This window comes from Periplaneta americana, chromosome 4, assembly GCF_040183065.1.
Source record: "Periplaneta americana isolate PAMFEO1 chromosome 4, P.americana_PAMFEO1_priV1, whole genome shotgun sequence".
Lineage (NCBI taxonomy): Eukaryota > Metazoa > Arthropoda > Insecta > Blattodea > Blattidae > Periplaneta > Periplaneta americana.
Genome location: NC_091120.1, coordinates 72,004,424 through 72,020,313, shown reverse-complemented (window position 1 = coordinate 72,020,313; position 15,890 = coordinate 72,004,424). Strand labels below are relative to the sequence as shown.

Below are 15,890 nucleotides of genomic sequence, written 5' to 3'. Positions count from 1 at the left end.
GTTGAAGACGACTCACCTTTACTTTTTAAATTTTCTCTAGAATATGTCTTTAGGAAAGTGCAGGATAACAGAGAGGGTTTACAATGAACGGGTTACATCAGCTGCTTGTCTATGCGGATTACGTCAATATGTTAGGAGAAAATCCACAAACGATTAGGAAAAACACGGGAATTTTATTTGAAGTAGGTAAGAAGATAAAATTTGAAAGTAAACCCCGAAAAGACCAAGTATATGATTATGTCTCGTGAACAGAACATAGAACGAAATGGAAATATGAAAATTTAAAAATTGTCCTTTGAAAAGGTAGGAAATTTCAAGTACCTTGGAGCAACAGAAACAAATATACATGACATTTGAGAAGAAATTAAACTCAGAATAAATATTGGAAATTACTGTTATTATTCTATTGAGAAGTTTTTATCATCCTGTCTCCTCTCGAAAAAGCTGAAAGTTAGAATTTATAAAGAAATTATATTAACGGTTGTTCTGTCTGGTTATGAAACTTGAACTCTCACCTTGAGAGAGAAACAGAGGTTAAGGGTGTTCGAGAATAAGGTGCTTAGGAAAATATTTGGGGCTAAGAGGGATGAAGTTAGAAGAGAATGGAGAAAGTTACACAACGCAGAACTCCACGCGTTTTATTCTGCAACTACAATAATTAAAAACATTAAATCCAGACGTTTTAGATGGGCAGCGCATTTAGCAAGTATGGGCGAATCCAGAAATGTATATAGATTGTTAGTTGGGAGGCTGGAGGTAAAAATACCTTTGGAGAGGCCGAGACGTAGATGGGAGGATGATATCAGTCAAATGAATTTGAGGGAGGTGGAATATGATGGTAGAAACTGGATTAACCTTCCTCAGGTTAGGGACCAATGAGGGGCTTATATGAGGACGGCAATGAACCTCCGGGTTCCTTAAAAGCTATCTGTAAGTAAGTTGAAGACGATTTGTCGTGCGCAGGACCTTTGGATAGGATATATGGCGAACTTGGTTTTATTCCCACAAAACTTAAAAATAAAAATGCGCAGAATGTATTTATATGTTGTTGCTCGATAATTAAAAACGTAGCAACACATTTATTTACTTCCATGAAAAAAAAATAAAAGAAAAATAAAAAAAATTATTAGCCACCGGCGCATCTCAGTCGGGCGCTTGCCTGCCGATCCGGAGTTGCGTTCGGGCGCGGGTTCGATTTCCGCTTGGACTGATTACCTGGTTGTGTTTTTTCCGAGGTTTTCCTCAACCATAAGGCAACTATTAGGTAATCTATGGTGAATCCTCTGCCTCATCTCGCCAAATATAATCTCGCTATCACCACTTTCATCGACGCTAAATAACGTCGTAGTTGATACAGCGTCGTTAAATAACCAAGTAAAAAAAATAAAAAAAAAATTATTACAGAGCATAGAAAATCTTGTAAAACATTATTTTTATACAGGACGTAAATTATGTGTAATTTATGTAGAGTATGTTGTGTCATGTAATTTACGCGGCCAATCTTGCAGCTAAGTATCCAAAAAAAAATTATCAGACGGGTATGGGGGCGTTGTTAAATATATACGAAGTAGCAGTACTAATTTAAAGTGCATAAAAATTCTATCCTTGCAGTGATAACATTAATAGCTTTCAATTTATCAAATATTTAAAACAATGAAAGTGTATTTCTCTTTTGTACAGGGACATCATTTTATTTTTACTTCAATTTTTATTGTACCTGAGTTTTTTAATGTACTTCACTCCCACCCCTTCTACTAATGAAGTTCCAACTGTTCACCAGACAGAATCAAGGCCGCGTATAGTAAACAGCACTGAGTTAGTATAGTACGTTCCAGAAATATGTTCGCGTTTTCCAGTGACGAAATAGCTTTCAATATTGAATCGTATTTTCGCACAGGTACTGTCCGTTTGCCAACGTTGCATCCCGATTTCCCCTACCTGCTTCTGCACACCCCTCTGTAAAATCTGGGCTGTCTTAGCTCTTTTCTGAAAACATTAATTTCTGTTACGAATTGGACGTTTACGTAATATAATACAACTGTTTAAAATAGGTCCTAACTTAAATAAAAGGGCCTCGTTAAGTAATTGTCACGTGATTTCCCCCCTTTCTATGATTCTGCGGCATAACCACTTGGACGGACAGTAGGTAGCATGTCTGAGTAATTTTATCTGTGCAGGTCGGGCAGAAGTGAAGATTGAATTTACAGTACGTAAGGTACTCTATTATAGAGTAGGTACAGAATTATTTCAACATGAGTTACTAGTACGAAGGACGAAACTGGCAATTGGAATTAGATGAAATAGTCTATAGTGCAATAATATGCACAAAAGAACTGGAGCCTGTATCGAAATGAACGGCCACCATTTTCCAAAATATATATAATATTTATATATATAATATATATATATATATATATATATATAATATTTATATTATGATTGTTTTTCATTTTAACTTCATTCTCTATATTGTACGCTAATGTGCTGTAGAAAGTACAATATACACTGCATAATGAATACGTTCGCATGGATAACTCAATTCGTGAGTAAAAACACTTATTGTTAATACAGTACTGCATTTTGATTAAACAAAAACCTAATGAAAATTATCGAATTCAAAATCGCGATATTTCCTAGTTTACGTAAATGGATAAACTACTTTTCTTCCCTCCTGTACCTAGTAAAGTGATTTGTGTTTTACGCCAGTATCATCGAACTCCAGTTGTGGAAGGGGGTAGCGAACGGTTTTTCCGGTTCTCTAAAGGTATAGCTAGGTTAATATTAAAAATGTTAGTAAAAATAAAATGATGTCCCTGTAGTAATCTTGTGTTGTGAGTTTGAGTTTTTTCTTATATCTGCAGTACCCCAGATAAAGGGCGTCGCGATGCACTGTTTGGGAACCTCTAGGTAACAACCTATAAATGTCCTTGAAGTCCATATTCAAGAGATTAAGACTCCAGATAAACTGTTGGGAATGCAAATGGAACAGATGGTACTCACGATGTAGTAGAGGGCGATGAGGACGGCGCCGGTGCGAAGCGTACAGCCGCAGCAGCATTGATCTACCCGCAGCGGCATCGCGGATCACTGCAACAAAACAGCACGTGTTGACACTCCGCTCATCTGCTGGACATGTTCGAGGGAACAGTACAATAAGATCAAGAAGAGAGAAATATAATAAAATTATACAGAGGTGCTAGGCTTCAATTATTAATGACGTAAACACAGTGGTTCACAACCTTTTGACTGTCACGGACCCCTTAAAGTTCCTACTTCATGTTGGCGGACCCCCCAAAATATTTTGCTTAATTTAGGCCCATAAATATGTTCTACTCATTACATATTTTCATAATGAATTGGTAGCGATATTAATTAATTTTAGTGTTACCTTTTGAATTCAATTTCCATCTGAAACTACATAGACCTAAATACAAATACATCACGTTTTCCTGAGAAAAGTGAAATTAGCTTCTTATACTTGTCATAAGGTTGTTACTGGAATAGCTGATATTGCCTTGCAGTTTGAGCCGTGTATGCCGGCTCAGTCAACGAGATCAGCTCACATCCATCAACGCCATCTTTTTCAACGGCTATTCCTTTCATATCCCTTATGTTGTAGCAGCACAGATACCCTAGATCATATATGTAACAGATAACTCCTCGCTACGTTAAAATCGGCAGCACTTTGAAGAGAACAACCGCCAGGATCGCCACCCGTCCGCCGTAAAAGAACACGAGATGGCAGCACAGTCGCTAATGCAATTCAAATGGGAATTATGACGTGACTCCTTATGTAACAACTAGATGGCAGCGTAGTAAACCTGACAAAAGTTGTTAACCTCAAAGGCTATAAGCCCGACATATCTGTTACATATATGATCTAGGCAGATACTTAGGTAAGCGAGGAGAGGGGGAAACAGAGTCTTCCAGCGTATTCCGAATCTCATCGGACCGGTGGACAACAATGACGTCACGCTGCAGCGAAATAGGAACAAAACTGCTGGAAGGTTCGATGGCTGTCATGGCGGCTGTACAAGTTGTTGTCTGCCCTACGCTAGCAAGATTTTGCGAAATTTCCGTACTGTCATCCCGTTCAAAGAAAAGAGAGCATAAACAATTTATTTCTTGAATCAGTAGTAATAACTGGTCCGTTGACATGTTCGCTCATAAGCCATTAACATTTTTTTTTACGTTGTGCTCATTAGAAACAATACAGCAGAACAAAAACAGAACACACTGCCATCATACAACAGTGTACGATGTCATTCGTCTGCTAATTCCCGCCCTATACAAGAACCAATCAGATTCACAGATGGCGGCTGATGGAGACTGCCACCACCTCTGCAAGCTGATGGAACCGGTGCGACACCGGTGGAGCCATCAATGATGTAATCGTTGAAATTCGGAACACCGTGATGCCATCAGATTGCTCAGCGATGAGATTCGGAATACGGTCATAGGAACAAAACTGCTGGAAGCTTCAATGGCTATCATAGCGACAGTACAAGTTGTCTGTGCTACGCTAGCAAGATTTTGCGAAATTTCCGTACTGTCATCTCGTTCAAAGAAAAGAGATCATAAACAATTTATTTCTTGAACCAGTAGTAATAACTGGTCCGTTGACATGTTCGCTCATAAGCCATTAACATTTTTGTTTTTACATTGTGCTCATTACAAACAATATAGCAGAAGCAAAGCAGAACACATCGCCATGACACAACAGTATGACGTCATTCGTCTGATAATTCCCGCCCTATACAAGAACCATTCAGATTCACTGATGGCGGCTGATGGAGACTGCCACCACCTCTGCGAGCTGATGGAATCCGTGCGACATCGGTGGAGTATCAGTGACGTCATCGTTGAAATTCGGAACACCGTGATACTATCAGATTGCTCAGCGCTGAGATTCGGAATACACTCTTCGTGAAGAGCTAAATTTTAAGCTACAGACACTCGGATGATCGACAGCAAGGGAGACAGATACTCGGAAGGGAGAAGCGAGTTGGTCGCTTCCAATGTTCCGGATTGGGAACATAAATATGGGATATCGTAGCTTGAGATTCGTCTAGTGCAGTGGTCGTCAGCACTCGCTGAAATGTGCAATGGGTACGCAGTGCTGTCCCGTGTACACTGTCGTGCAACAGGGAGAGATAGAGAGCATACCCGCTAGCAGCTACGAGAGCACTATAGTGCACAGCTTTTTCCGCGGGTAAGAGAGGCTAGCCCAAGCGTGCTCCGTGCTGACGACCCCTGGTCTAGTGGTAATGTATAGACCTTGTACTATAATTTGATAGGAATACTTCTCCTCTCGTTTACCTATTTATTACCTAAAGTATTGTAATAATGTATATCTTTTGTTTACCACAAGCGATTGTAGATTTTGTATTTGTATGTGGCACAGTTGAAAACAGTTTCAGGAAAGTTCTGTGCACATCGGCCGTTATTGCGTTATTGTCATTTATATTCATTTTTCTTAATATTGCTTACTTAATTATTGCTGTTACATTATTATATGTTATATTCATACTTGTTTGTATTTTCCATTTAATTATATTTTATTACATACTGGCCACCGGCTCAGTTCGGTCGACTAAGACGCTTGCCTGCGGATCCGAAGTTGCGATTGGGTGCGGGTTCGATTCCCGCTCGGCCTGATTACCTGGTTGGGTTTATCGGAGGTTTTCTCCAACTGTAAGGCAAATGTCAGGTAATCTATGGTGAATCCTCGGCGTCATCTAGCCAAATATCATTTCGCTATCACAAATCTCATCGACGCTAAATAACCTCGTAGTTAATACAGCGATGTTAAATAACTAAGTAAAAAAATCCTGTTACACTATGAATCATGGCTGTCAGGGAACATAATGTTACAAGGTACATTATTGTATCGAAATTATATTTGCAATGAAAATAATTATTAGCTGCAATGACGACGTCACCATTTTTTAATTATTTTATAGATATGTTCATAAATACTAAAATGATAGAAAATTTATTTACTCTCAGAATAGAAATGTCACATACAAAGAAATATACTTAACATGATATCACTTCTTGTTCTTTATCCAATTAGAATAAATAGGCTACAATAACAGAAAATTCTGTCATTAAGAAAATGATAGAACATACACCCTTTCGTCATAATTTCAGTCGCACACAATGCACTCCCATTGTCTAATATTAATATTAGCACTGCATCCCCATTAAAGAGAAGAGGTGTGCTTATTGATGTAAGCATTTATGTGATTAATATTACGTATTAATACTCAGCTATAAATTGCAAATTTTCAAAACGATATTTCTTTATTTCACTGATTTAACAGTTCACATATAATTATGACTAATGACGTGTGAAAATATGTTAGGTATCTAAGATATGAAAATAATGTTGACGCTTAGCATTGTATTCAGCACCACAATCATCTTCATTTTCTAATTGTTCTACTTGATCCTGGATAACTGAAAGAATCTTCGCACCCATATCATCAACTTTGAGAGTAAAGCTACCACCGCTAGTTTTCAGATGTTCCACTGTATCTTGTGCATGATCCTTCTTAGCATTTCTCTTAATACTTTCATAGCATTGATTTGTGGCGATTGAAATCTTGGGGTAAAGAAACCAGTCTAGTATATACAGTTACGAAGCTCAATACGTAAGGAATATGCATCCATAGATAGTTGCTAACCATTAGGATCGCTACTATCGCCATATCACATACAATGTGAAACAGTACCGGCACAGTCTATTGTTCCTATACTTGTTTTTTTGTAAGATGGGACATGACAGGAGCGTTGCGATCGGAAAAACAACTGAATGTCACATAGCATGGTAGGCCTGTTGCTATGGTAACAACGGTTGAGTTGCCAAACTTACAGTTCGCATGTGGCGAGTGCTTAATAGCTCTCTTGGCGACATTTATTGTGCACACAATGTTAGCATTGGTACGTTTCGTCTTTGATTCTCTGTCGATTTTTGTATTGTTTTCTTACCTTCGCGTCAATTGTCAATGAATGTTTTAACGTCAGCCATCTTAACGACAATTGCTATCTTCCATCAGCTGGCAGCGTGGTAATCCATATTGGCAACATGGCACTGTAGTTCCAAGCTCGGCCGCTTAACTGTCATGTCCCATCTTTCAAAAAAACAAGTATAGTATCCTCATCAACTCAAGCTTCGTGACTGTATATAGGCTACTATACTGTGCTTATACCTTCTCCCTTATGGACGTTCCATCACTACATTTGCCTTCAATTATTACATTCTTATAATTAGTTGCTAGATCTGCTAAAATAATTATGTTTCTCATGTGCTGTAAAATTACTGCTCCCTCTTTCTCGATTACCATTATAACTATAATATTAATCTCTAATACTTCCATAATGTAAAAATACAATTTTTCGCTAAAACAAATGACTACACCACAACTATAGGCACATTCAGTAAACTTTCATGCAATCACTGCCTCGTTGATTCCTGTTACATTGCTCTTAACATCATGTTACCTAACCAAAGTACTTCAAATGGTTGCTGAAACACTATTACAATAACAGGATGTTTAATTTTTAACAACTCGTTCGTTAACATGCTGTTAGCGTTATTTTAACGAATCTTGGTGAAACTGGGTCTAAAAGTGTTTGAGAATAAGGTTCTTAGGAAAATATTTGGGGCTAAGAGGGATGAAGTTAAAGGAGAATGGAGAAATTTACACAACGCAGAATTGCATGCATTTTATTCTTCACCTAACATAATTAGAACATATCCAGACGTTTGAGATGGGCAGGGCATGTAAACACGTATGGGCGAATCCATAAATGCTTATAGAGTGTTAGTTGGGAGGCCGGAGGGAAAAACACCGAGACGTAGATGGGAGGATAATATTAAAATGGATTTGAGGGAAGTGGGATATGATGGTAGAGACTGGATTAATCTTGCTCAGGATAAGGACCGATAACGGGCTTATGTGAGGGCGGCAATGAACTTCCGGGTTCGTTAAAAGCCATAAGTAAGTAAGTAAGTTTGAAAAAAATCTTGAATCTCCGGGGGAGGGGGGAAAATTTCAACCCTCTTAATTCATCACTACATGTGCAAATATCGCACATCTACTGAAAGTGTAGAGAATAATGCTTCCCCTGCAAAGAATCCAATAAGATCAAGAACAATAAAATATGATAACGTTATAGAACAGGTGCTAATCTTCAATTATTAATAACGTGGAGTATCTTCTTGAGAATCATGAGAACAAAGTCAACATCAAAAATGAATTCAATATTGCTTTCATCAATAAAAGACAGCTACAAACAAAACTCGTATGAGCATATAATATCAACGGTCGCAGATGGATTGTCAGCAGAGGCGTGTATTTGTGATCAATAAAAAATAGATAGCTGCAAGCAAAACTGTTATAAGCTTTATATCATTAATGGTCGCAGAGGGACTCTCGGCAGAAGTGTGTATTTTCCATCAATACAAAAATGGACAACTACAAATTAAATTTATATGAACATTTTATACTATTAAAGGTGGCAGATGTACAGTACTATCGGCTGAGATGTGTATATTTTTAATAAAAAATGCGAAGTTATCTACGTAAATTACAAGGCAGCAGTAGGTTCACGTTTCATGTAGATTATAATAGATTATAGTCATAGTCATAGTTTGTAAATTACAATCGTTTCTGCGAATTGGGTTTACGCGACAAATTTGAAAATAAGGTACTTTTGTAATTTTGTTTGTAAATAAATATTCCCTTCGGAGAACCTGTAACCCCTACAGGGCGCGTCTCCAGTTAGTAGATAGAGCAGTGACTCCCAGATATTGATGGTAGGAGGAAAATTAAATAGCCTACCTCCCTCGGACCAACAGACAGTGTGCCTGGCAAGAAGACGTTGATTCGTCAAAGGCTAATGAGGAAAGTTTTGATTAAAAATTATCTGGTTCTCTAGGTTGGGGGTTGTAGCGTTAGTCGCTCTGAGTAGCGCAGTTGGTATAGCGCTGACCTTCTGTGCCCCGAGGTTGCGGGTTCGATCCCGGCCCAGGTCGATGGCATTTAAGTGTGCTTAAATGTGACAGGCTCATGTCAATAGATTTAGTGGCATGTAAAAGAACTCCTGCGGGACAAAATTCCGGCACACGGGCGATGCTGATATAACCTCGGCAGTTCCGAGCGTCGTTAAATAAACCATAATTTAATTTATTTTTATTTTTGTAGCGTTAGGCCACTGTCTGTCCCACACAAAAAGTGTACAAATACAGAGAGAACGCAAAAGTGGATACGAGCACAACAGGAGAAAGGAAAATCTCAAGACGAATCAAACAAGCCTAAGATCATAATTGCGGAGTACAAGAGACGTCAGTGGCAGCGCAAGAGAGAAGTGCCGCACGAGAGTTCCGTGAACCCTGTGGCTGTAGAACGGCGAGATGTGTTACGGGATCGTCTATGTTGGCTCAAACGATCAATCCGTGTACTGTTAGTTTCTGTAAACCATTCATTCATATTGTTCTGCCCAAGGGAAGGTCTTTCATTGCAAACTGAGCATTCTCCAATATTTCCTATTTTTCGCCTTCCTATTATTCTCCCCATATGTTCCATGTATTTTAAAGGTGTATATATCTGACATATTTTTCTGCGCCGAACTTTTCTTCCGTTCACCATTACTTCCAGTTCATTCTTCAGTAGGCAGTTTCTCAGTGACACAGTCAATTTCTTTTTTATTCTTATCAGTTTCATCATTATTATATCTTCATCTACTTTTTCTAACGCAGCTTTATTTCTTATTCTGTCTCTCCATTTCACATGCTCCATTCTTCTCCATATTCACATTTCATATGCTTCTAGTCGCATCTCTTCACTTTGTCGAAATTTCCGTGTTTCTGCTCAATAGAATGCCACACTCCACACAAGCACTTCATTAGTCTCTCCCTCAGTACTTTTTCCAGAGAACCGCAGAAGTTGCTCCTTTTTCTATTAAAAGTTTCCTTTGCCATTCCTAACCTCCTTTTGACTTTCTGGCGGCATCTCATAGCCTATTACTACTCAACGCGTCTGTTCAGAAAATCCAAGGCTTTACAGTATAAACCAAGTATTTGAAGCTGCCCACTTATTCCGCTGCCTCAATCCGAATTCGCAAGTTTACCTTTTTAGATTTCTTCCGATAACCATGATCTTCGTCGTGTTTGCATTTATTTTCATCACATATTGCTCACAGCTGACATTTAGCTCCAGTAATATGTCCCTTAGTATCGTCTACTCTTCTGCTAACAACGCCATATCATCACCATATCTTATGCACTTTATTCTTCTTTCTTCTACTATCACCCCTTCCATGCTCTGAAAACAGTTCTTCACTAAATACTTAACGTAGATTTTGAACAAAGTGGGTGATAAAGGGCATCGTACCTACAGTATATCATAAACTATGTTTTATTGTGAATCATCCTTACATATTAGTCATATCGGACTTTCACATTTCTGAACCAAAGAGTGTAGGTGGTATTTGTACACATTTCTTGAAAGTGTGTCCCAGTTAATTCTATATATAAAACAGTTATATTACCGATTGTTCTGTATGGTTGTGAAACTTGGACTCTCACCTCGAGAGAGGAAAGAGGTTAAGGGTGTTTGAGAATAAGGTACTTAGGAAATATTTGAGGCTAAGAGGGATGAAGTTACAGGAGAAATGGAGAAAGTTACATAACGGAGAACTGCACACGTTGTATTATTCACCTGACATAATTAGGAACATTAAATCCAGACTTTTGAGATGGATAATGCATGTAGCACATGTGGGCGAATCCAGAAATGCATATAGAGTAAGTTATTAGTTGGAAGGCCAGAGGGGAAAAAGACCTTTGGTGAGGTCGAGACGTAGAAGGGAGGATAATATTAAAATGGATTTGAGAGAGATGGGATATGATTGTAGGGACTGGATTAATCTTGCTCAGGATAGGGACCTGTGGTGGGCTTATGTAAGGGCGGCAATGAATCTCCGGGTTCCTTAAAAACCATAAGTAATTAAGTGTCCCAGTTAATTAGTTATTTTCTGACGAAAAAACGAAGACAAACAACACACTCTTTGTCTTTTTTTTGTTTTGTTTTTTTCTTCCTTATATGTAGCCCTAATTGAAAATCAGTAATTAATGTGTTTTAACAAATCTTTACATTTTACGTACGTATAATTTCGTACTCTACACACAGGATATCAATACTGTAATGGAGAAGCAACCTTGGTTTGACTTTGAAGTACGTATTCTATGAATCATAAGAGCTTCCTCTTCACAGCGCATCTACTGGAATTGTGTTCGTGGTCGCATTGAAGCTTTTGGCAACTCAGGAGCTCATGTTATAGCAAAGCCAGCTGCCTGCTTCAGCTCCAATTAATTCTGTAAGAGTATTCAGACTCAACCATACTCTGGAATGAACAATGCGCACTCATTTGAAGTTTTAACGAGTGAAACACAAGAGAATTAATTTTTTGTAGAGTTGTCGATAAAAAATTCTTTTATCCCGTCTGCATTATTACACAGTCTGTATCCGGTCACGGAAGGTTTGGTGAGCTTCGAATGCTTTCATACTTCTACACCAGACGGTTATGTAAGTTTATGCACGGAATATTCACAGACGGTTGCCTCGCGATTTCTCAGTATTTGAACGCTAAAAATACGTAATAAACATAACCAAAGCAGCATACACAATTGCAGCATAGATTACAGTCCTCTCTAAATTTTTCCTTCCTTCACATGGAATGTTGCAAAGGTGAATTATTTGAAAAAAAAAAAAAAAAGTGTTCATAAAATATATGTCAATGACGCACAAGAAATCAGTTTAATTCGAATGTTTTTGTAATTTACACTACTCCAAGTTTTTTGTTAACTGGGAAAATAAATATGAACAAGGAAAAGATATTCTGTAGCACTACTACCAGTACATAGGGCAACAATTTTTTGCATATAAATGTATACCATTATTATTATTATTATTATTATTATTTTTTTTTTTTTTGTCGTAATTTGCCATTTTGTTCGGACATTGATAATTTAGAAGGCACGGCACAACTTATTTTACGTATTATAGAAAATGTATGTTGTTATGGGACATTTATTCTGAAGGTTCCCAGACGCTATGTCCACGGATATTTCGTCCACAGTTTTGTACGTCCCTTTGATATGCTGTCCATTATATTTTTTCGTCCTCTGGTGTTTCATGTCCACTATTATTCCGTCCACAGTTTAAATGTCCATTGTGCTATTTTGTCCTCTGAAAGTTTGGTCCATATTTATTATGTCTTACATGTAGCTTTGTTATCTATATTAAGTTGTCCATTTTATTGTGTCGTCCAGTGTCCAATATTCCTGAATGTCCATTTGCATAAATGAGCCGTTCAGAGCAAAAGTGGTGTAAGTCAAAATTGGCTAATGAGGTTTAAAGTAAAAATTCTGTAAAATACAGCGGAAAGGAGCAATTAATATGTCCTTCTTGCTATCCACTGACTAGTAATAGTTTAAATAAAGTGAATATTAATTACTACTTTGCGCTGTATTTGACAGAATGTTTACTTCAACCCTCATTACCCATTCTTGACTTACACCACTTCTGCTCTGAACGGCTCAAATGGTTTAAAACTAATACACTATTACTACCATACCACTACCACTACTACAATAATAATAATAATAATAATAATAATAATAATAATAATAATGAAAGTGGTAAGTATAATTTTGTTGTGGACTAGCATGTCCCGTCCTCTTACGGTTGTTATCATATCTCATTTTAAATGTTTTCACTTACTTCAAAATTTAATACTGAACCAGTGAACTACATATTTGCATATAAATTAACATTATTATGCTACAAATTAATTAATCCACTTCCATAGCAACCCTTATTTTTTAAATTGCATATTGGAAGTACTTGTTGCCCAAAAATGAACAAAATATTCGAGGACAAAATATTTAGTTGGCATAGAAACTAGTGGACAAAGAAAAATTGGGAAAAAGATTATGGACACAATAGTTCTTGACCGAAATATTAATAATTAATTGATGAACGAAATGTTTGCTGGACTAATTTCCTTGGGCAAAATAGCTGTGGACGTGAGATAGTGGACAAATTGTCTGATTGATGTAGGGCCTACTGCTGTGAACTTATCGTCCTGGAAGCCTTCTGAACCCATACATATTGTATAATCGGTAAGTACTTCTGTTATTCTGTGTATTGTTATTATTATTATTATTATTATTATTATTATTATTATTATTATTATTAATATCATTATTATCATTCTCATCATCATCATCCACTTCATATTATATTACATTAATCACGCAAGTGAAGTGGCTAAGCATTAGACTCACACACACATTACATTACATTACATTACATTACATTACGTGTCCAAGGGACAGGCCGTATCGCAAACAGGTCACTGCAGTCTGTGTGTTACGATCAGTTTGTGGTTATGAGACCTCCAATTTCCCTGCATAATGAGGACTTCACTCGCAATTAGTCTATGACTTCTGCTCTCCTACATTAACATGAATATTTAGCTCATGTGCCATTTCCCCACCACCACCAATAATAATAATAATAATAATAATAATAATAATAATAATAATAATAATAATAATAATAATAATAATAATAACAATACACAGAATAACAGAAGTACTTACCGATTATACAATATGTATTATTATTATTATTATTATTATTATTATTATTATTATTATTATTATTATTATTATTATTATTATTATAACAATGTATGGTTGTGAAACTTGGACTCTCACTTTGAGAGAGGAACAGAAGTTAAGAGTGTTCGAGAATAAGGTGCTTGGGAAAATATTTGGAACTAAGAGAGCTAAAGTTACAGGAGAACGGAGAAAGTTATACAACGCAGAACTGCTCGCATTGTATTCGTCATCTAATGTAATTAGGAACATTAAATCCAGACGTTTGAGATGGGCAGGGCATGTAGCACGTATGGGCGAATCCAGAAATGCATATACAGTGTTATTCGGGAGATCTGAGGAAGAAGACCTTTGGGGAAGCCGAGACATAGATGGGAGGATAATATTAAAATGGATTTGAGGGAGGTGGGATATGATGGTAGGGACTGGATTAATCTTGCTTAGGATAGGGACTGATGGTGGGCTTATGTGAGTGCAGCAATGAAGCTCCGGATTCTCTAAAAGCCATTTGTAACTATGTATGTAATAATGATGATGATGATAATAATAATAATAATAATAATAATAATAATAATAATAATAATAAAAACAACAACAACAACAACACAAATAGCGTTTAAGGAACCCGCAGATTCATTGCCGCTCTCATATAAGCCCGCCATCGGTCCCTATCCTGTGCAAGATTAATTCAGTCTCTATCATCATTTCCCACCTCCCTCAAATCCATTTTAATATTATTCTCCCATCTAAGTCTCGGCGTCCCCAAAGGTCTTTTTCCCTCCGGCCTCTCAACTAACACACTACATGCATTTCTGGATTCGCCCATACGAGCTACATGCCCTGCCCATCTCAAACGTCTGGATTTAATGTTCGTAATTATGTCAGGTGAAGAATACAATGCATGCAGTTCTGCGTTGTGTAACTTTCTCCATTCTCTTGTAACTTCATCCCTTTTAGCCCCAAATATTTTCCTAAGAATCTTATTCTCAAACACCATTAACCTCTGTTCCTCTCTCAAAGTGAGAGTCCAAGTTCCATAACCATACAGAACAACCGATAGTATAACTGTTTTATAAATTCTAACTTTCAGAGTTTTTGACAGCAGACTAGGTGACAAAAGCTTCTCAACCGAATAATAACAGGCATTTCGCATATTTATTCTGCGTTTAATTTCCTTCCGAGTGTCATTTAGATTTGTTATTGTTGCTCCAAGATATTTAAAAATTTTCACCTCTTCGAAGGATTTTTTATTTCCATTTCGTACAATACTCTGGTCACGAGACATAATTCGTACTAACATAATTGATGTAAATACAATAGCCAATGGATGAAAAATAAAATGTTCACACAACATAAAAACTTTACAAATACGACCCGACTATCACTAAACAGGTATGTCTACTATGACAAAAATATTCCAGGGAAGTGTGCGGAAAGATTCTCATGCACATGCTTCTGCGCTTCAAAACTGCAGAAATGCACTCTTCCTGATGTATAGACACTCTGGCTAGCTAGACAGTATCTTATGACAATAATTTATATCTTTTTATGGCACAACACGAAAGCATTTGACATTTTACGACCAGAACAGCTGACAGTGTTTCAACAGTAATGTACTTCTAAGGTAAAATATGATATATATTTTTTATGAGATATATGATAGATGAAACAGTTTTACTCCTTTTTTTTAACCTTCTGCATTAAATTATGGTTAGACACTGTCAACCTTCCTCAACAACACACCACTAATCACCATCCTTACCTATTGTATTGGCAATAATTATTTTCTTCTTCAGTAACATATCTTTTAAACGTCTCTTCGAAAGATCTCTAGCAAAGGCTAGAGAATCATGTAGATTATTTTTAAAAAAATTAGAGATTCTAACCTTAACAAATCAATACATATACTCTATAATAAATTTCCTCTTATGTAATAAAGAACATTTTCCAAATAATTCAGCCATACATAGTATAAATACACGCAGAAAGAATAATTTTCATACGCCATCATTAAAAAATTTATCACGCTATCAAAGGGGAGTACGTTACATGACGATAAAATGTTCAATAGTCTTCCTGAAGACTTTAAGAATCATAGCCAGAACCCTGCATTATTTAAGGTAAAACTAAAAAATTACTTAATATCTCACACTTTCTATTCTGTAGATGAATTCTTGACATTTCACAGTACTGTGTA

The 15,890-nt window shown here is 36.8% G+C and overlaps 1 protein-coding gene across 2 annotated transcripts in view; it reads right to left on the bottom strand.

Annotated features, from left to right (window-relative positions):
• The window catches only part of LOC138697908 (uncharacterized), a 124,885-nt gene that overhangs the window by 72,207 nt on the left and 36,788 nt on the right, over nucleotides 1–15,890 (bottom strand). Inside the window, exons 1-2 of one of the 2 annotated variants that reach the window (XM_069823498.1) lie at nucleotides 6,994–7,151; nucleotides 3,001–3,087 (exon numbers count right to left, since the gene is read on the bottom strand). In XM_069823498.1, coding sequence (XP_069679599.1) covers nucleotides 3,001–3,078 — 78 coding nt within the window. In that variant the 5' untranslated portion in view covers nucleotides 3,079–3,087; nucleotides 6,994–7,151. Of the gene's footprint in view, nucleotides 1–3,000; nucleotides 3,088–6,993; nucleotides 7,152–15,890 lie in introns of those variants that run through there. The other variant, XM_069823497.1, reaches the window with a different exon arrangement.